At 39.0% G+C, this 20938-nt stretch overlaps 1 protein-coding gene across 5 annotated transcripts in view; it reads right to left on the bottom strand.

Annotated features, from left to right (window-relative positions):
- SASH1 (SAM and SH3 domain containing 1) overlaps positions 1-20938 on the bottom strand; it is a 407307-nt gene that overhangs the window by 32713 nt on the left and 353656 nt on the right. For 3 of the 5 annotated variants that reach the window (XM_069069719.1, XM_069069720.1, XM_069069718.1), the window contains exons 9-12: positions 18458-18590; positions 11167-11513; positions 4830-4904; positions 1913-2056 (exon numbers count right to left, since the gene is read on the bottom strand). In XM_069069719.1, the coding sequence (XP_068925820.1) occupies positions 1913-2056; positions 4830-4904; positions 11167-11513; positions 18458-18590 (699 nt within the window). The other 2 variants (XM_069069722.1, XM_069069721.1) reach the window with 2 other exon arrangements.

A 20938-nucleotide genomic window follows, 5' to 3' on the forward strand; every position in this document is an offset into this window, starting at 1 on the left:
TTTCCCTGCTGGTGAAGACCATAGACTAGAATAATAACAAATTTAGCCTGAGGTCATCCTATAGACCCACACTAATGCTAAACAATATTTCTGAAGTTATGTTTGAACTGTGAGATGCTATAGTTCATGGCACCATAAGAACATAGATTAGAACATTAATCTAACCCCCCATTTTACCGATAAGGAAACTGAGGCTCTGAGTTGTGAAGTGATTTGACCATCATCACACAGCTAGTAAGTGGCAGAGTCAGGATTCAGACCAAATTCCTCTGACTATTCATAAAATTTCTCCCATGTGCCCCCTTCTCTATTTTGACACTATCACCACCTTGGTGATAGTGTCATCTCACACCTGGACCACTTCATTAGCCTACCGGTTGGTCTCCTGGACACAAATCTCTCCCTGCTTTGGTCCATTCTCCATTCAGCTATCAGTGATCTTCCTAATGTACAATTCTGACTATGTCACTCCCCCCACCAAAACAAAATGAAACTCTAGTGGTTCCCCATTACCTTAAAGATTGATTATAAAATCCTCTTCAGCATTTTGAACTCTCTATAACCTGCCCCTTTACCTTACAGTACACTATCTAGCGACATAGGCCTCCTTGCTGTTCCTCTAACTCCTAACTCAAGCATGTTCATTGCTTATCTTCCATCCCTAGAATGTTCTCCCTTCTCATTTCTGCCCTAGCTTCCTTCAACACCCAGCTAAGATCCCGACTCCTATAGGAACCCTTTCCAAATCCCCTGTTAATTTTCCCCCTAATTTATTCTGTGGATAGCTTGTTTGTACATAGCTGTTTGCACGTAGCGGGCTCTGAATTTTTCTAGAGCAAGAACTTTTGTTTTTCTCCGTATCCCCAGTGTTTAGAACAGTTCCTGGCATGCAGTCAGCACTTAATAAATGTGTATTGACTGAGTTTCCATTGCACAAGGCTCACTAAGCCATGTTCATGTTGATTACAGAAGTCTAACTATAGGTTTATGTATATTTTTCTAATGATCCACAAGAGGGCGATATTGATCAGACCAAAAATGTTTGTTTTCCCAGCTGTTTTATTTGGCAGTTAGTTTCTGAGTGATTGCTTATATATTTCAAGTGGAAAAACTGATTAATTTTAAAAGCAAGTGTCCGCATGCGCATACACACAATATGTAAGATAGTCTGACAACCTACCCAACAGAAATGAGTGAAGACTGCTAATAATGGCCTTCTTGGGAAAAAATTGGTCAGAATTACCCCAAAGCCCAGATTTAAGACAGTATTTATTTACTTAGCCATTAATCTCTCTCCCATTGCAATTAAGGCCTAAAATTGGTCATGCTCCTGAGGGATGGAATCATAGAAGAAACAAAAAATCAATTCTATGTTACTTTAATGGTTTATGTGTTAAGTCAATTTGTGAAAACAGAATTACTATTTAAGTCCTAGTAAGCTGTGGTCCACTATCTTACTGTGTTATTTCTAGAGCAATTAAATTCTTTCTACATGTCTAGAATACAAGAATACAATGGACTGTCTTTTCAAGATTCTATTTTGTTGGCTCCTAAAAATAAAATGTATAGGATCTTAGACCAGGACATCTAATCTCATGCCTTCATTTTCCATATGAGGAACAAGTAATTTGGCCTACATCATACAAGTAGGTAACAGCAGATTTGAACTCAGTTCCTCTGTCTCCCCTAGAGCTAATATTTTTACCCCCATTTGGGCCTCTCTTCAATACCAGATACCTACTTTGTAGTGAGAGATATTATGGAAAGTAAAGTCTGACTTTGTGAAGAATGGATGCAGTTGCTAGGTCCCAAAGCAAACCTAAAGCTCTGTTCTGTAAAAGATCACATATTTGAGAATTCCACTTTTTGTCACGTTGCTATGGATGTGGTCTGCTTTTCAGTTATTACATACCTGCTCAGAAACAGAACTGCTGTATTTCTTAGACATTCTTTTCCTCATTGTCTCTTTCACTGATTTCACCTTTTTTCCAAGAGAGATGCGGGAGGCGGTAGGTGACTTGATTACTTCTTTATACACAAAATCCCCCTCTTTACCCTACAGAGAAAAGTATTATAAATAAAATTAATCTCATAAAATGACAAAAGGAACACACTGGTTCTCTATGTTCAGTCTATTCCAATAATACTGGAGTATCCCTTACATTGTTGTGAAGATCAAATGAAGATAATATTTATAAAGAACTTAGTACATTGTGGGCACTATATAAATCCTAGCTATTATTATTTTTAGCTATATAATAGCTAATATTATTATTATTCACTAGATGACCCAGTGAATAGAGTGCCAGATCTAGAATCAGGAATCATCTTCCTGAGTTCAAATCTGGACTCAGGTGCTTACTAGCTATGTGACTCTGGGCAAGTGTCTTAACCCTTTTTTGCCTCAGTTTCTTGATATGTAAAATAAGCTGGAAAAGAAAATGGCAAACCACTTCATTATCTTTGCCAAGAAAATCCCAAATGGGGTCATTAAGAGTTGGACATGACTGAAACTGAACAACAAAAAGAATTATTTTTATTACTATTATCATTAGCTTTTTCTTCACTTTAATAATGCCACTTTTTTCTTCTATCTTAGTGAAATATTATTGGCCACCTGGGATAGTCTTTTAATCAAAAAGTAGCTTTCAGTTCACAGCAGCCTGGGTAAATTCTTATTTCTGGATCATCATTTCTATACCATGTTACCTTTCTAGTCATCATTCTTATCCCCCTCCTCCTTCAGTCCTCAAGACCTTGGTCTCTGAAAGCTGACCTTTTGCCATTTACCTTGACTTGAGCATGCCTGGAATACAAGGCCTCTATGCCACCTCCCAGCCATTCTTTCCAAACCAAGCGACTTGCATATGAACATCTCTCTTTTACCCTTTATTCCAGTAATCCTTCATGCCTTGTTTTCCCACATTAGACTATAAAATCCAAGAGGATAGAAACTATTTTGCTTCCTTGTACTTAGTACAATGCCTGACATATGGTAAACACAAAATAAATACTTTATCATAGTTTTTTACTGTTATTTTCCAACTTAGTGAATTTCAGTAGCAGACAATTACAGTAAAGTGAGAAAAGCATCAGATTTGGATTTAGAGGATCTAGGTTTAAACCTTGGCTCTGGGACTTATTAACTGTATAGCCTGAGCAACTCACTTACAATGTCTAGACCTCGATTATTTCATCTGGAAAATGAAAGGGCTAGAATCTTTAAGATTCCATAACTCATCATTTTTTTGGGGGGGGAGGGGAAGTTCAGTGCTACAGTTTCATATCTAATCCTTTTTTGGTTGTTTTTATATTGAAATCTTTGTGTTTATTGATGGTTTTAGGTATGTAAAAAAAAACTGAAAAAAAGTTGTGCTGCTGTTGACAGGTGGAGGTATGAAATAGAGCAAGAGTTAAAAAGTGGAGAATTAGGGATTTTTGAAAAGCTACACCAATAAATTTTTCCCAACATTAACACCAGACTGAGTTCTTATCACCACATTTCTGACTGATCAACTCTCAAATTTTATCCTTCAACTCTAAGGTTATATTGATGCTACCTCTCAAACCATTTTATTTGACTCAATTCTACAAAAACTAATTAAAGAGAATTTATTCTTTCTCTTCCTTCTTCTTTCTCTCCCTCCCTCCCCAAACATAATAATTTAATTCTTCCAAAAAATCAAAATTACTTTTATGGGCAGCTTAGCTGATTCCTGCTAGTAGAAAGAGAAAGTATATTGACTATGCATACGTTATTCTTCTTTTTTAATGGAAGGATGTGGGTAGGAAAGAAAATAATTGCTCATTTAAAAAAAATTAACAATTTCAATAATAATAATAATAAGCATTTTCATATCAAAATTCTTAGGAATAACAACAAACCACCTATAAAATGATCTTATTTAAAATGGAAAGAAAACACAATTCAGGGAGAACACTTCCATACCTTAGTCCTATAACTTGGATCTCCTCAATGTTCCCATTAAATGTCAACACACCCAAGAAGCCTAGGATGTCCTTCTGTAGTCTACAATGGTCTCAGTAAGTCTAGGTTGGTTTGGCCCCAGTGAGACTAGATCCATTTTAAGGCCTTTCATGCCAAGATGACCTAGAGTCAATAGCTCTTGTGGATTATGTGCTTTTGGCCTATAACAGAGCTGACCCTTAGATTTAGAGCTGCAAGGCTAGACGCAGACTCAGATACAGGAGCTGCTCTCCCCCTCCCATCCAGAAATACTTGTGGAGAATACTCAGAATGAAATGGGGTAGAGACAAGGTGAAAGGCCTTCCTTTTAGACACTGAGCATTCCAAAAGGAGCCTGGCTTCTACTGCTCTGGGGTGGCCACTGTTTTTTCTCTAGGTATCTAGGTAACTATTTTCTTCCCTGTGATCTAGCATCTGCCATCTCCCCATGTGTATATGTTTCAGGTACTTTAAACTGGTTGTAAAGAATTCCATGGATACACAAATGTCTAAATCTAAAGAAGCAAAATACTTCTAGTACTTCTAACTTTAATAACAACAACAATAACAACAATTGAAGAATGTGGTAATAAAGGCATCAAAAATCTGTTGCCCTCTAAGCTAACAGAAGGAAAGATGGACAGAGGCCAGAGAGGATCATTATTCATTTTCTATGGTGCAGTGTGAAGCATCAAGGTTGCTGATAAAGAACCCTCTTTCAAAAGAAGATTTAGGCTCCTTGCAAGGGAAAAAAAAACAACAAGCATACAGTATAAATTCTTAGAGATTTCAAATCTGAAACTTTCTCTGCAGCTACATCACTTGAAACCAAATCGTTTGTTTTCCTCTGTCTTGCACTCACCATCAGGTCAGAATTATTATTCCCAATGTGCAGAGAACGATTTGTCAAGTCAAATCCTCCGAAACTGCAGGTCCTCTGTGGAAAGGACAGGGTAGGATACAGGTTAAACACAGGCAGATAGGCAGAACAAACCCCACAGCAAATTCCCATTTGCAGAACACCACTGAATCACAAATGGCTTTACAGGGATGGTAGCTGGAATGAGGAATGATGAGAAATCTCATGATTCATGTAGTGAAGAAACCTAGTTCATCTTGCCCTTTTCACAGGATACACTGAACCTTGCCCAGTCCCAGAGTTTCTAAAGTTCAAGATCTCCTTAATATGCTAAAAAATCATCTGGTTTGAAGAAAATCTCCAATTATTCCATGTAGTAAGTGTTCCAGTCTCTGGGCAACCAAATTTCAACATCCAACCCTGAACTACTGCCTCAGATTGGCCAAATGTAGTAATGGAAAATTTATGAATATTTATAGTGGGATCCAGAAGCTCTGGCAGGGGCATTAAGGAGAGCTGTGGGGTTACTCTAGGAGACCATGAACTCTAGTCTTCCTCAGCTTACTATCTTTATTTTTTTTTAAGAGATATAAACACCAAACAGAAGGGAAAAACGGGTGATGTTTACAATGGTCCAATCTGGATAACAGAATGTCTTACTCACTGCTGTATGTCCCAGCCAAAAGCCCTAATAATGTGAAGATCATGGGACCATAGATATAGGGCTGCAAGGGCTCCTAGAGAAACCTAGTTCAACCCTTTCTGTTTTACAGGTGAAAATACTAAGGCCTAAAAAAGAGGTTGATTAAGTTGCCCAAGGTCATAAAATAGTAACTATAATTTAATTAGTTATAATATTACTTCTCTCCCCAAAGCAAATGGGTTGAAGTAATCCCATCAACAAATAAAAGCCATATCTTCCAAGACAAAAGAAAAAAAGTTTTTTTTCTGAATGATAAGCATTATCGTGGACCAGTCTCTTTAAGTTCAATTAATTATGAAACACTGTTGTCTTTAAAGTACAAAATCAAAACCACAGAACTTCAGAGTTGGAAGTGACCTGTGAGATCATCTTGTCCAACCTCTCCTGTTACAGCTGTTCAAATTGAGCAAAAGAGGAAAGTTTGCAACTGCCTCTTGGGGAAAGATAAGCTGGTTACAGAGAAGTGATTTTATATTTCCTAAGCCTGGCTAATATTACATGCTCTTTTTCTAAGAAAAGACACCTAACTGTTTAGGAAAGTGAAAAAAAAAGTACAATATTCTTGTGTATGGGCAAAATGAGTGGTGGCTTAGGAATCAAAAAAATCCAAAAATAGATTTGTACTCGATAACTTTTTAAAAGCATTTTCCCAATAGAGTTATGGCAATGATAGCATTCAGAAGAAAAAAAATGTTTGCAGGAATACATAAAGATCCTTACCAATGTACCTCACTGTAAGTTTATTAATTTATGGAATTAAATTAAAATTATGGAATTTTAAAATTCATTGAATTAGGCATTAATTTGTTTTGAGGACCTGACACCTTCAGATTATGTTGAGAACACTGTCACAGCCCTTTGGCAAATAACAGAAGGGAGGATTATCTTCATTGAACAGTGAAAACAATCTAAGTCGGGTGAATAAGTTCTGGGATCCTCAGTCATGGCTGGTGTCTCTGGGCTCTAAGGAATGTGACAAATTCTTGTGGCCTTGGGAAGTGTGAGATGTGGGGGATGTGGTAGAACAGAGGTGCCAAAGTGACAAAAGAGCATTAGTAATTGGTATTTTATAGACCAAATATGAGATTTGTCAATGATAATTTTACTTTCATGCCTTAGGCTGACATATTTCTACAGACACTCTCAGAGCTAATAACACAGTGTTACAGACCTCACCACTACTTTCTTCTCTTGCCTTGCCAAAAAAAATTAAATTTGACCAATACAGAGATTCTCTCCCCCCAGTTTTTTTCCAATTTCACAAGTGGTTGGGGGAATAGAATTAACTTTAGAGCTAATTTGGTTGGGATACATCTATGTTATATAGTGAGTGAGGGCACCATGTATGCAAAAGACATTCACCAACTTACTTAAGCAAACCATTGCATGACTTGACCCAACAGGGCTAATCTTTAATATTAATTCTCCTCCTTCTACTTATGCTGTTAAAAAAACTTTCTTAATGATAGAAAAGAAATTTTCTTGATCTCTGGTGGTCTTTCCTTTGACTTACTGCTTGCTAGATACAGGATGGTCTACAGATGCCTCATCAGTTTATGGCTTTACAATGTCCTGCTTTAAGCCAGAGTATGTTATTTCTAATGCAAATGAAATAATTTCCAAAGAATCTGGGTTAAAATGATGACTGCAATAAATTAAAGGCTTATTTTAATTTTATGGGTCTGGTAAGTGTATAAGTTATTCCTTTTTTCTTTTGCCATCTTCCAGTGACTACCAAAGGATACACTGATACTGTCCAAATATGTATTTGGATCATCAGAGAATTAGTAAAGGATTTTAGGCCTAACATTCAAACCACAAGTTAGAGCATGGGAGGTGATTCTTAACTATAAAATATAATCTTCTTTCTCCTATTCTTAACCCAATAATAAGCGAGGAGGCCTGGAATCAGCTTTTTCTCTACAGAAATATATCAGCCTAAGGCGTGAAAGTAAAATTATCTTTGACAAAATCTCATATTTGGTCTGTAAAATGCCAAGTTTTTAAGAGTAGTCTTTGCTAAATAGAGAAAATAAAAAACTGGTCAATCTTTTCTTAAAAAAAAAAGTAAAATCTAACAAAATCATACTTGAACTTTATGAATAAATAACACACTAGCTGACATTTTCTAATACTTAAATTGCTTTTCTTTATAATTCTGAAAATGTTTAAACCTACGGATGAGGAGGGTTTTTCCATGGAATGGTCATGCAGTTGAAATGTTTTATTATTATGTACAAAAAAACAACCACCAAGGGAAAAAAAAAAACAAAAACAACTTGACAAGATTCTCTAATTTCATGCATGTTTATACCATCAAAACCAAAATTACATGATTAAATTAAAGGCAAGACAGGTGACCACTTCCACGGAAAACAAAGGCATTGTCATTGCCTTGAGGTTGCAATAAGCAAATCTGGTATTTGGAAAAGGCAAATTCAAGGTTGAAAAATCATAGAAAGCTGCAATACTTTAGGGAAAGAACGGAGAAGTATATGAAATGGTAAATGTCATGAACTCCTTAAAGGAACTGCAAAGAATATGAGCTTGTGACTTCTCTTCAGAAAAAAGAGAGGGGCTCACTTGCATTTCTTTGACTGGGCAACAAAGAAGTGTCTTTTAATCTGGGGGGAAGGGTGGAAGCACAAAATGTCATTCTTCCTTACTCCCATTATAATTTGTCAATGAAATGATCATCCAGAACCATCCCACACAAGTCCCATGTAAAGGTAGCTAAGCTGCAATTATTCAGCCACACACTGGCATTGTTGGTATATAAAATCAAAACAATCCATAATAACCAATTTTATGAAAAAAATTCCACCATTGAAAAGTTGCTTTCATAGTTTGCAATCAAGGATGTAGAACTGGAAAGAATCTTTGAAACCATTTAGTTCAGGGGTGGGGAACCTGTGGCCTGGAGGCCATAGGTTACCCATCAATTTTAAGTCCAAACCTCTCATTTCACAGATGAAGAAACTGAGGCCCCAAGAAGTGACCTTCCCAAGGTCAGAGTGGTATTAAGCAAAGAAGAAGGATTTGAACCTAGGTCCTCTGACTCCAGAGCTAGTGTTCTGTCCACTGCAGACTACTCTCCAGGATGTCCATTTCAGTGTCAGGGAAGACTCAGGCAAGGAGTTTATATTAATGACCAAGAGGGAGAATTTCTTAAGGAATAACATCATTTATCATGACAATAGAGCAGAACAGAACCACTATAGCTCCAAACTATTCATTTTGCATGCTAGTTTGCATCATTAAATGATCTTTTATACTATAGGCTGATTAACTGGTTAATGGAGAAGAACCAGATTATGTATAGATCATTTTTTCACTTTAAAAAAGGCTGATGGGAAATCTGCAAGGAGTGGTATTATACCGAGAAGAAAAAAAATGAATCCAAGTGTGACTGGTTAAGCTATTTATTTATGTTCATTGGTTTATTTATTCATTTTTCCCTCCCCCTATTAGAATGTGAGCTCACTGAGAGTAGGAACAGTCTTCATTTTCTATTAGTATCCCAGTGTTTAGTACAGTGCTTTTTCATTCATTCATTCAATAAAAATTTCTTTTAAAAGCGCTTATGATGTGCCAGACACTGTTAAGTAAGCTATGGGGCACAGAGAAAGGCAAAAAAAAGACAGTCCCTGCTCTCTTGAGGATCTTACAGTCTAATGGAGGAGACAACATATTAACAAACTATGGGCGGGATAGACTGGAAGCAATCAATAAAGGGAAAGCACTTTATAAATAAAGGGAAAGGACTTTATAAATAAAGGGAAAGGACTTTAGCTGGGATTGGAAGGAAACCATATAGCACTGGGTAAGTAACTCATAGCAAAAGAAAAGACTATATAACCTGGGTATATGAGTAAATGAACAGTGTAGAAAGAGTCGCAGAAACTTTGAACTTTTAAGGATTTGAGAGATCTAAATAGCCAATTTTATAGACGAGGACTATGAGGAAACAGAAGTTCAGAGTTACAAGTCAATTCTTATAGGACAGCGTGGACAGGAATGCTAAAAATGAATGTAAAAGTCTTTCAACATAATCAGATGTACGATAGCGTCACAGAGAGTCAGTCTCTGAGTCACACAAACTGTCAGCTTTGACACATGATGGCTACGTGACCCTGATTAAGTCACTTGGTTTCTCAGTAGTCCCAAACCCTAAGACTCCAGGTTTCTAAGACTATTGGTGGAAAGAGTTTTCCTAAATGGGAGGTCTCTATATGAGTGAAGTCACATACACACATAAACTTAATCGTGTAGTTCTCTGAAATAAGCTACTATGATACAGTGGAATTTGGAGGCAGGTGAGCTGGGTTCAATTTCTGGGATCTTCCCTTTGCTACTTTGTGCAAATCACACCTCAGTATTTTGAAGAGTTTGGCCTAATAATCTCTACAGAGATGCCAGAGAACACGAAATGCAGTGCTACATAAACTAGTACCATCAAATTAATGTTTTTTTTTTTCCTCATCCTCACAAGATTTCAAAGCCTGTATGAGAACAGAGATTTCTAATTAAATTTATTTTTCTTTTATGAGAATCTTTAAGAAATCTAGGTAGGCTAAATGGGGACAAATAATTTTTACTTTGCTTTAATTAAGGTTTTTTCCTTCTCCCTAAAATATCCATATTTTACAATGTTCTTTTTTAAGTAAAATCTTTCCCAGTGTTCATTTCCTCTAATTTACTAAAGACTCAAACATCTTCTTTAAAAAATAAACTTAAAAAATTTAAAAATCTCAATTTTTTTGTGATATGCTTTTTTTTTGGGGGGGGGATAATGCTATAATAAGATCTAATGACATCAAGTTTCAGAGCAAAAACAGCTTCCCAAAAAAATCAGAAGTGTGATGTGGTGACTGGAATTCCCTTTCTGGATCTGTGTCTATGTTTAGTTTTAATTTAAAAACCTGACAACCTCAGGTGTCAAGGAGACAACACAAAAACTAAAAAGAGGAAACTATTATTAAATGAAAGGGAAGGTGGCTGTTCTTGGGGGATGGTAGAACAGATCCAGATATGAAGGGGTGAAAGAGAAGAAAGGAATGAAGAGAAAACAGATGGATTGGATTCCATGTTCACTGCAACCTCACAGGCATTACAAGGCCATCTTAATGACCAGCTCCTTTGACTCACAGACTTCTGGTGGATTCTCAAGAGAACCCGTTTAGTACAGCGGTCCACCGTGGCAGCCCACTTCCTGTGGGCCTCTTCCTCCTCCTCCAGCAAGCACCGCCTCAGATCCTGCTTGTCGGCTTTGCTTAGGGTCCTGTCCGTGACAGGCCGCACCAGCTGGGTCAGGTTGAGGTGGCTATACAGGCTTCGTTCCACCACATAGGTGATGTTGAACTCGCTGACTGAGGTGCGCCCCCGCAGCCTTCTACTGGGGAAGCCGCAGCTGCCTCCCCCTTTGGGTTTTTGCCGGAGGAGTTGCAGGTCGCAAGTGGTTGCACTTAGGCCCTTTCTAGAGGGGCGCTGGCAGAGAAAAGCTCGGGAACAGGAATAATTAGTATCCATTTTCTTCAACCGGATTTGCTTCCTGACACTCTGGACCTCCTCTAGGGACACCAGAAGGTGGTGTTTATGTCGATTGCTATCATAAAAGCAAACGCTTTCAGTACTTACCCCGTGACTTAAGGAGCCGAGACCTTTCTTCATCTCTCCCTCGGTGAGGGAGCGGCAGACTTTCTGGGTCTTCTCTTCCTCTGGATAGGAGAAAAATGTTCCCATCTTTTTAGGAGGCTTGATCAGGCCACGGCTATCTCCTTTGCTAAAGGTTTTAACCAGCTTTCGGCCTGCACCCCAAGTGTCCAGGCTGCTGGATGAAGGAGAGGTGGTGAAGGAGTCTGAATCATCCTCTGGTGGCTTCTCAACGGAGCCATCAAAATAGAACGGCTTCTTATGAACTCCAGAATAGAGAGCTGACCTTTCATCTAGGACTGGGGAGCTGGCAATTGGATGGTCCTCAACACCTGGAGAGGAAACAAAATGGTATGCATGATCCACATACAATACAATCCACAAATACCCCTTCTGGGTTCATTACCACTTTGGTTATTTTTGTGTTGTATCTCCCATTAGAATGCAAGCTCCTTGAGGACAGAGACTATTTTTGCCTTTTTTTTTTTAATATCTTATTAAAAGTTGTTAGCACAGGGCCTGGTATGCAGTAAGTACTTAATAAATGCTTTTTAACTGAGTGACTACTGGCTCTTTGACAAACTGTATTGTGCATAGCTAGCTAAGCTCATATACCAAATTCCCTCTTTTGCACTCTGACCCCTTGCTCCTCTGTCACTCTATGCCCCAACATATACTGAAAGTAAAGAACATTACCTTACTATGTAATCAAATGCGTGGATGCACAAAAAGTTTTGTTTGGTTATACTTGGCCCCTTTAAATATTTTTAAATCTGGTCCTCTCTATAGAAGTAAAGTAAGTAATAGCTCAATTAAAAATTGTCATTTAGGGGCGGCCAGGTAGCACAGGGAATAAGAGCACTGGCTCCAGTGTCAGGATGACCTGGGGATCAAATCCGAGCTCAGATACTTAACACCACACCCAGAAATAACTGGCCGTGTAACTTTGAGCAAGTTACTTAACCCTAATTACTTAAAAAAAAAAAACTGTCATTTAGAATTGACAAGACTATTATCAACTTACTGATTAGCATTTAAAGATAATTTTCCTCCCTCACTGTTTTAAAGCTTGGTCTTCAGAAGGCTGCACTTAGAACCAATCCTCTTCCTAAACCATCCTTTGCTGCTTTCTACATTCATTCCAGTTGGCTACTGTAGAGCAGTTGAGGAATGCCAGGATGATGCTGAATTTTTATTAGTGAACTTGAAGTCTGAGCAGCTAAATCCCTGAGTTGGGGGGATTTTTGTGGGGAGAAGCTTAAAGGGTTATATTTTCCAAATGCAATTAATGAGCGGTTTGTCGTTGACCAGACAAACACATGGTACCCAGTATACGAACTGATCTCGGTTCAATGTTCCCATCAATACCAGTGAAGTCAATATATGAAGAGAACATTCAGGGTACTGACGTGAAACAGACACATCCAGCATTCTATCTGATTTCCAGGATTCCAACGTGTGTTACTGCCCTAAGTGTTCCCCAGTCCCAGGTATCTTAGTTAAGCCCCACATAACCCAGTGGAAAGGTCTGGACTTGCTGGCAGGGAGGTATGGGGGTGTGGGTTCACTTGAGTCCTTTCCTGTGTGTCTTGTGTGAACAGATGTAAGAAAAGAAGTAGGTCAAATTGTGGGTGTACCGAGCCTGGCTGTGTCCCTCTAATTACGTGAAGGAAATTTTCTAACACCACAGCTTTCCACCAGCTGAATTTTTAAAGAGGAAAAAAGTAAAAAACTTCTTGGAACAGAGGGATGGCACTAAATATAACAGCTGGGACAGGGGCATTGGTGAGAAACTAAACGTGGGAGCTAAAAGGGAGAAACTTTCATTGGAGATGAGTGATCAAAATCATAACAAAGCCTTTCATTATTAAAAGCTTCTTTATAATTTTTATATGCTAAAATTTTAGCCTAAGAAAATGTCACCATAGAAAGCAACAGAAGAGTTGTCTTATAAGGAATTAGAGAAAAAAAAAAAGAGAGATTAACAAGTGTGCGCACATGAAGTCACAAGTTCTTTCTGACCTAGAGGCCAGCTCCGTTTACTAGAATAATTGTTTGGGCCTGTGGGATTGATTTTGGGCTACTCTGGTTTTCTGCAAACCTCAGGGTCCCTTTAACCAAGGGAGTACAGGCCTCAATTTTGTAGTTTCTTGGTGTAATGGGAGCCCTCTTCCCAGGGCTATTATGCAAACAATTCCAAGGATATGGATGCTAGTGTAGCTTCCTAGTACAACACCACCAAACTACAGAGTTTACAAATTAGGCTTCCAAATCAGGAAGACATTTCACATTTGCTTTTCTGGCTACCTGGTTGCTAAAACTGGGTGTCACTGGGCCTCAGGGCCCCAGCCTCATGTTATGATAGTTATTTTTATACATTATTCTTCAAATACTCTAAGCCAAACTGCCAACCTGCTGCTCCCTGGAAAGGGACATCTCTTGCCTCTGCTTGTCCCCATTGCCAGTCTCTTAGACTCCTTAGTATCCTTCAAGGCTCCATTTCAATAGCACTTTCTACACAAAGCCTATCCTGATCCCCCAATCCCTAGTTCTCCCCTAAAAAGCTTGTGTTTATTCTAGGCATACAATATTAAATGTGTTTGTTTATATTCCTATATAATTGTACATTTTATCCTCCTGCCATTCCCAAAATAAGGGAGGGGAGACTACTTCATTTTTATCTTTAAATATAAGCATTTAGTGCAGGGTCTGATACGTAGTGAGTACTACCCTCCGGACCCTGACTGGATCTTTGGAGATCACCCCTACCCACAAGAATTCCATCCATTCAGTTTTGGCACTCAGCTCTCAAGATGAACTATCCTGAGTGGTGAGTGTGAAAGAGTTTTGAAAACTCATTCTATTTTGCTGGCCTTATGACTATGCTTTACCTCTCACAGTCATACAGAAGAAAAAACAAAACAGTGTGCCAAGTGCAAACATTTTGCTATCTGTCTGGACATACAAATCTTTTTTTATCTGCCTCTCCCACCCTCCTCCCCAGGCAGCCCCCAACAATTTTTATCTCTTGTCTCGCTCTAGAGCAGTAATCAAACCAGCCTCACTATTGTTATTGGAAATGGTTTGACAACTGAATTCACTATAAGGCTCTACTCAATCCCTGGGACTCCCCTAGTCAAAAGTTCTCTGGCCCCTAATCTCCTGTGTTTTGTATCCTTTAACGAGTCTCTGGATTGCTCCACCATTCACTGGCTGCCTTCCTACGCTGGAAGTTCCCTCCACTCCTATGGCTCCCTCCTTCCACTGGTGTTTTCCTCCCAGAAGCTCTATGTTGAGGAATTCCCCAGAGCAGTCATCCTTTACTCCTCTCCTGATTCTCTGGACTTCACCACCATTCCTTCTCCAATTTCCCCCTACCCCCTACCCACTTTTCAGCTCCTTTTTATAAGTTGTCTTCCCCCATTAGAATGTAATTTCTTTGAGGGCCGAGACTGTCTTTTTGTTTATATTTGTTGTATCCTCAGGACTTAGCATAGTGTCTGGCATATAGTAAGTGCTTAATGAATGCTTCCTGGCTTGACTGGATATATACTGTTTGAGGACCAGAATGGTCTCCCTTTTGTGTTTCTATACCTGAATGCCAGACACACACAGCAGGCACTTAATCAATGCTGATTCATTGATTCCTTCAGTAAATGAATACTGAAGGAATGAATGAGATTTTGGTGCTCATGGATGCAGTCAAAATTCTTTTTCAGGAGATGAAGCCACCACTGGGAAACCATGGATTTCAGCCAGCTGGAACCTTAGGGACAGAAATAGGATAAAAGAAGTACCATTTATAGAAAGGTGAATGGGTAGGGACTTAACAGTCTAAAATGGTCCAAGGGACATGGAGCAGCCAGATCTGGGATATATGTCTCCTATCTAAACTGTAGGACTGCCTTATCCCATGCTGTCTTTGTTTGATTCTGAAATCAGGTGGCAGGCATATGCATATGTCATACATGACTTCTATTTTCAGAAATTCATAATCTGGTAAATCAATTCAACTGAAATCTGGCAACCATAACCAAATACAGACATAATGGCCTCCTTGACACAAAGGTGCTGGTATTCCAAAGGGACCTTTCACCTGAAATTTTACCATCAGGAAACTCAGGCATCTTTGGTATTACCTATCCAAGTCTTGTTCTTTTAAAATGCAAATATATTTTAAAAGGGATAACATACTAATCAGATACAATCTTTAACACCACAATGAAAACGAACTGTATCAGTTTACCTTCTTATAAGACTAATTGGTCCACAACACTTGTAAGTGTAGGCAGAACCAGATTAAAATGTATTGAGTGGATATATTAATAATAAAAATATATTAAAAAAAAACTAGAAGAGGTCAAGACATTAGGAAAAGAGGAATTCCTATGTGGAGAGAAAGAAGAGTCACTTTTGAAATATGGGACACTGAGCTAGAGAGGCAAGCTTATTAATAATAGCCACAATGATAATAGCAGTTGACATTTTTATTGTGCTTTACGATTTTGTGCTGTGGCCACTATCAGGATACCCAGTATCTGGAAGCATGGGTGACAGCAGAAACAAATAAAAACAACAGAAATAGGAGGCTACCAATTTCATAATGTCACCTGTGACCCAGAAACTTCTGGGGACCAACTATAACTGCCACCTCCAGAGTCCTAGAAATCAGAGATAACTCAAAGCACTTGGACCCTATAGCCCTTACTTTTGCTCCAGACACCCAGACACTGAGCAACACTTCAAGGATCTGTGATTTCTTGGGAGTAGGAACTCTCTCTGCCAACCCATGATCACAACCTGTCCATGACTAAGTAGACAAATCTCAGAGATCTGTCTCTGATAGCTCTAGAGCTCAGGCAGGTTAAGTGATTTGTCGGTAGTCACACAGCTAGCAAATGTCAGAGGCAGAACTTGAGTCCAGCTCTTCCTGACTCCAGCATGGCAAATTTATCACCATCTATTGTTAGAGGAATGGATGTGGAGCCAGAAGAACTAAGTTTCAATCTCTGTTCAACCACTTATTACCTGTGGGATACTGAGCAAGAGACTTAACCCCTTAGGGGCTTAGTTTCCTTTATAAAATGAGAGGGTTGGTATAGGTAACTTCTAAAGTCCCCACCATTTGTAAGTCTATGAACCCAAGACCTTAAATCCAGAGTTCTGCACTTAAACTGATTCTGAACCCTATATATATAAAACAAAGAAAAAGGATGTTCATCTTGCTACAATCAATATAAGCATTAGGGTTCCTTATTGTTTTGGTAAATTCATACATTAAAAGAATTCTTTTTAAGTTTCCAAGAATGCTTGCATTTGCCTCTATGATACCAAGATAGAATTCAAGATCTTCTGTAAGAGCCATTCTCATGGTTCCTTTGATTGCTCTATCCACTTCTCTTCGTTGGCTACAAGGCTCTTGACCCAGGCTGAGACTCCCCTGTAATTCAACTTTTGCAACAAGGCTCTTTCAAAGCATACCTGGGGTCTCTCCTCATCAATGTAACGGAACAAACAGTCAGACTCCAGTGACACCATGGCTCTTTGTCACAATATGGATTGAAAAGGGAGATCTGGGCTCCCATTAACAATAGCTATTACAGTTGAAGAAATCCAGAGCTATTTTCAGGCCAATGAAGAACAGGGGATGGAGCATGTTCATCACTTGCCTTTAAAACTAAACTCTGTCTCTTTGTATGCAATTTTTTTCTCTTCTCTCCATTTTGCCTTTAAGAAACATTTTATTTACCCGTTAATTTATGCACAACACTATATTCAAAACACAACCAAAAAAAGTTAGTTAAATAAAAGCAGACCAAGGCTGAGAAAAGTTTGCTGCACCATAATATAAATAGCTCCCCTGCTTATCAGAATAATACCTGCCACAGTACAGGTGGATGGGAGTACAGTGAGAAGATATAACTATCCCATAGGCCTGCCTCAGTAGTTGAAATCTAAATTGGGTCTGAAGCAACAGGAATGGAAACAAAAATTAAAACCAATTTTTAAAAAAAGAGTTCTACACTCCTGGATCATAAAAACAAATCTCTTTCTCTCAGTCTCTGTCTGTCCCCCATGCACTTCCTCCCACAGCCCTCCTCTCTTTCTGCCTCTCCCTTCTTTCCCTTTCAAAATGTCTCTGGGGAATTTGAACCAAAACAATCGACAGGAAGCCCTCATCCTCTCCAGTACATGGAAATATCTTTTTCTCTTCTACTTCAACTTCAGCTTGTTCAATGGAAAGCCTCCCCAAAACAAGGAAAATGATCAACTTGTCCCAAGTTTGTATCCGCACCAACCCCAAACCTAAGTACCACGTTACATTTTAACAAGTGAGGCCCTCAAACTAAATGACCTGAGTAATTAATCTCATTATTCACAGTAACTGCTCCAAATGAGAAACCTTATTCTTATGTGACACCCTTTTTAAAAAGAGTCTCACAATGTCACAAGACCTATAAATGCACACCTTCCACACAAAGAATCATAAGGTCAGTGCTGAAGCTGCCATAATCAAGCTTCAAACTGTGCTTGTTACAATGGCAGAAGCAGACATCTCCCTAGCTACTAATTTTTTAGCCTAATAATTCATTGGGACAACAGGATCCCTTTAAGGGCCCATTAGTATTTGATGCTGCTCTTAAAAAAAAAAAACCACTTAACTTAAGCCCGAACTTGTTTACTGGGCTTGCAAAAAAAAAAAAAAAAAGAAAAGAAAAGAAAAAAGGAAAAAAAAGGAAGTGAAACCCACAAATCAACACAGGGGAAATCTAAAGGGGCACTAAAGATATACCAATTATGTTGCCAGCTAAAATTATTGTTCAAGATATGTCTGTCAAACTAAGATCTGAGTTCAGTGGGCAGGAGTCATGGCCCATTCTTGTTTCTTTATGGTAGACCTTACTCAGTTTTGACACTCAGTATGTTATGTAAGAGCAATAGTAAGTAAGAAAGTATGAAGCAGATGGGAAAAAAAAATGACAGCAGTGCCAAACTTGACGACAGCTCTTAAAAATGGGGACTATAAAGGCATCAGCATATACTGAGCATGCCTCCTTCTGTCACTATCAAACTATATGGGGACCCTAAACATTACTTGATTATATAGAATGCCTTTAGTAGACTATTTTTAGAACACTGCCTTAGTACCTTATAGACACACTTCTTTCCACTCGCCCTTACCCAGATCCCACAGTATGAATCCTACTTGAAAACAGTCCTTTTAATTGAAAATCTGATTTACTTTGGAAGAACTAAGGTGTAGTTTGCTTTTTACCTTCAGTGCTGGGTTTTTTCATTTCTTCCACCCTAATGAGTTTCTTTCTGACTCTTCGAGTAGAATTTACCAGCTTGTGTAACCTCTTAAACTTCACGGAGTCCTCTGTTTCATCATCCGATTGTTCTCTTGACTGGCAAAGAAACAAAGGAAAAGTTAATCAAATAATTGCTTCGTGGCTTAATCCAGTTTATCCCCACCTCACCGCCCATCTGAATTTAGGCAATTCAGTGATGGAATCTGTGGTACCAAAGTAAAGGCTCCTTTAAAAACAACCACAACAGAATGTTGACTGGCTTCACAAAGCTGCACCTACCATCTTAAGGACTAGTTCAGTGTCAAATCAAGTCCTACGCCCCCCAATACACATTCTTGACCTCGGATTGAGTTTCATGTATTTGATCTCAACTACTTTCATGTCCGCTTTTAGTGGAACTCAGGCAGGACTCTTCTCTCCAGGGCTCTTCTTGTAATTCCAGTTATGCTGCTGTGGTTTGGGTCAGGCACTCATCTGTCTAGCCCGTCAGAACTAGCTGCTGAACGTGGTCACCAACTACTTCTCCCCAACCGAAAATCTGTTGACTTTTTCCAGTCCTCCCAGAAAATCAAAACCAGCCGGGCAGGAAGGAGGAAGAGATGCGAAAGCCCTCGTATCCCATCTGTGAGTAACAACACCCTGCCACATTGCAGCCAGTCCTCGTCCCTCTCCAGCCCCTTTCTGAAGGCTAGCATGAGGACAGACCCAGCATTCCTCCGACAATGACCAAGGGAAAATTCTGACCTTTTCCAGCTATACAGTACAGTCCATATTCCCCAGCATCCCATTTCGTTTCGCATCGGATCAAGTATGCTCAGTCCCAGCTGTTTTCCCTCAAGTATCAAACATTACAGAGACAAAAAAAATTCACTCTCCAGCAGCAGTGACACAAGCTAAAACAATCCTTTCCTTGTGAACGGACTGAGGGCTTCATTTTCGAGCCAGCTCCCACATTCAATATGTTATTTCCTCTGTTCTATCTGCTCAGAAAGCTTAGGAAAAAAGAAAGGAGTTTCCCTTAAAATGACAGCAAAGCACTGGCCCCAGTGCATGAGTGCATTCCAAAGAAGCAAAGGCAGAGCACAGCTGGACCAAGGCACGCAAGTCCAGGATACCTCACTGACTTTGCCTGGGCTCCAGCCCACCTAATCCTGCACATCCTCCCCAAGCTGGCATCTTGATTCCACTTCCCTGCAAGTAACTCTTTCAACTCTTGCTTTTTCACTTAAGTACAACAAAAAGACTTTTAAAAGCATAGTCTAAGTGGGCATGTGCAAAACTGCACAACAATTTTATCAATTACTAATTACAAGGCTAAGAACAACAAACACAAGCAATGGCAAAGAATGGTCTGGGAGAAGAATGAAACATCTGTAAAGGGTAGTATATTTCATTGTTACTGACATCCTATATGACCAGCAGTAAATCCCTTCTGACAATTAATCAATCATCATATTTATTGAGAATGTTCCAACTATGAACAAACTGCTGGTCTGGGAAGAGATCTAGGTGTTTGGTGGTTATTTTGGCCTCAATTTCTGTATCAGTGAAATGCGTGAATTTTGGATTACTACCAATATCATGACTGAGACTGAATTATAATACTCTTATTGTAGCCAATAGATTCAGCTTCTCTAACATTTCTAGCAAGCAGCAATATTGAGTAGTTTGATTTCAAATTTTATTTCCTTTATTCATGCTGTCTGAATTTGGCAATGGGGAGTGAGATGGCCACAGAGTATTAACTAGGGGAGGATAGATTATTAACCTATAATCTGATTAATCAGTCCCTTAAAAATCTCCAGTTGCCTCTTTTATGATAAATCCTTCAGGCAAATGCCTATTTTGAAGTAACTGGGGCAAGTATGTAGCCCAGTAGAGTGCCAGACCTGGAGTCAGCTTGATTTATCATTTTCCTCATTTCAAATCTGGCCCCAGATACGTACTTGCTGTATGACCCTGGGCAAGTCACTTAACCCTGTGTGCCTCAGTTTCCTCATCTGTCAAATGAGCTGCAGAAGGAAATGGCAAACCACTTAAGTATCTTTGCCAAGAAAACCCCCAATGAGGTCACGAAGAGTTGGACAAATGACTAAACAACAATATATGAACTTTCCAGGCACTATGTTTTTTAAATATAGAACAAAACTTAAGCTCTTCTAATGCAGAAAGTCTCAGAATTATAAACCTCAAACTCTAGAAATAGAGAGAGAGGCATGGGATAAGCATGTGAACTAGGTTTGTCACATCTATTCAAAGTAGTTTGTTTCAAACCTGGACAGTCACTGATAATTCAGGGTGCTTTCTGATGTGAGATCTAGGTTTCTGGAAAGTGAAGGAACAAAGGCAAAAATCAATAGGACGTAGAAACTTACAGAAACAATCTTTGGTTCTTGAGCCACAGAGCATCTGCTAGAATGGCATGCCATTGCTGCAAAGCCTCC

This window comes from Petaurus breviceps, unplaced genomic scaffold (assembly GCF_028583685.1).
Source record: "Petaurus breviceps papuanus isolate PSGF00001 unplaced genomic scaffold, PetGlider_PUasm1.0 90784, whole genome shotgun sequence".
In the NCBI taxonomy this organism is placed as follows: Eukaryota; Metazoa; Chordata; class Mammalia; order Diprotodontia; family Petauridae; genus Petaurus; species Petaurus breviceps.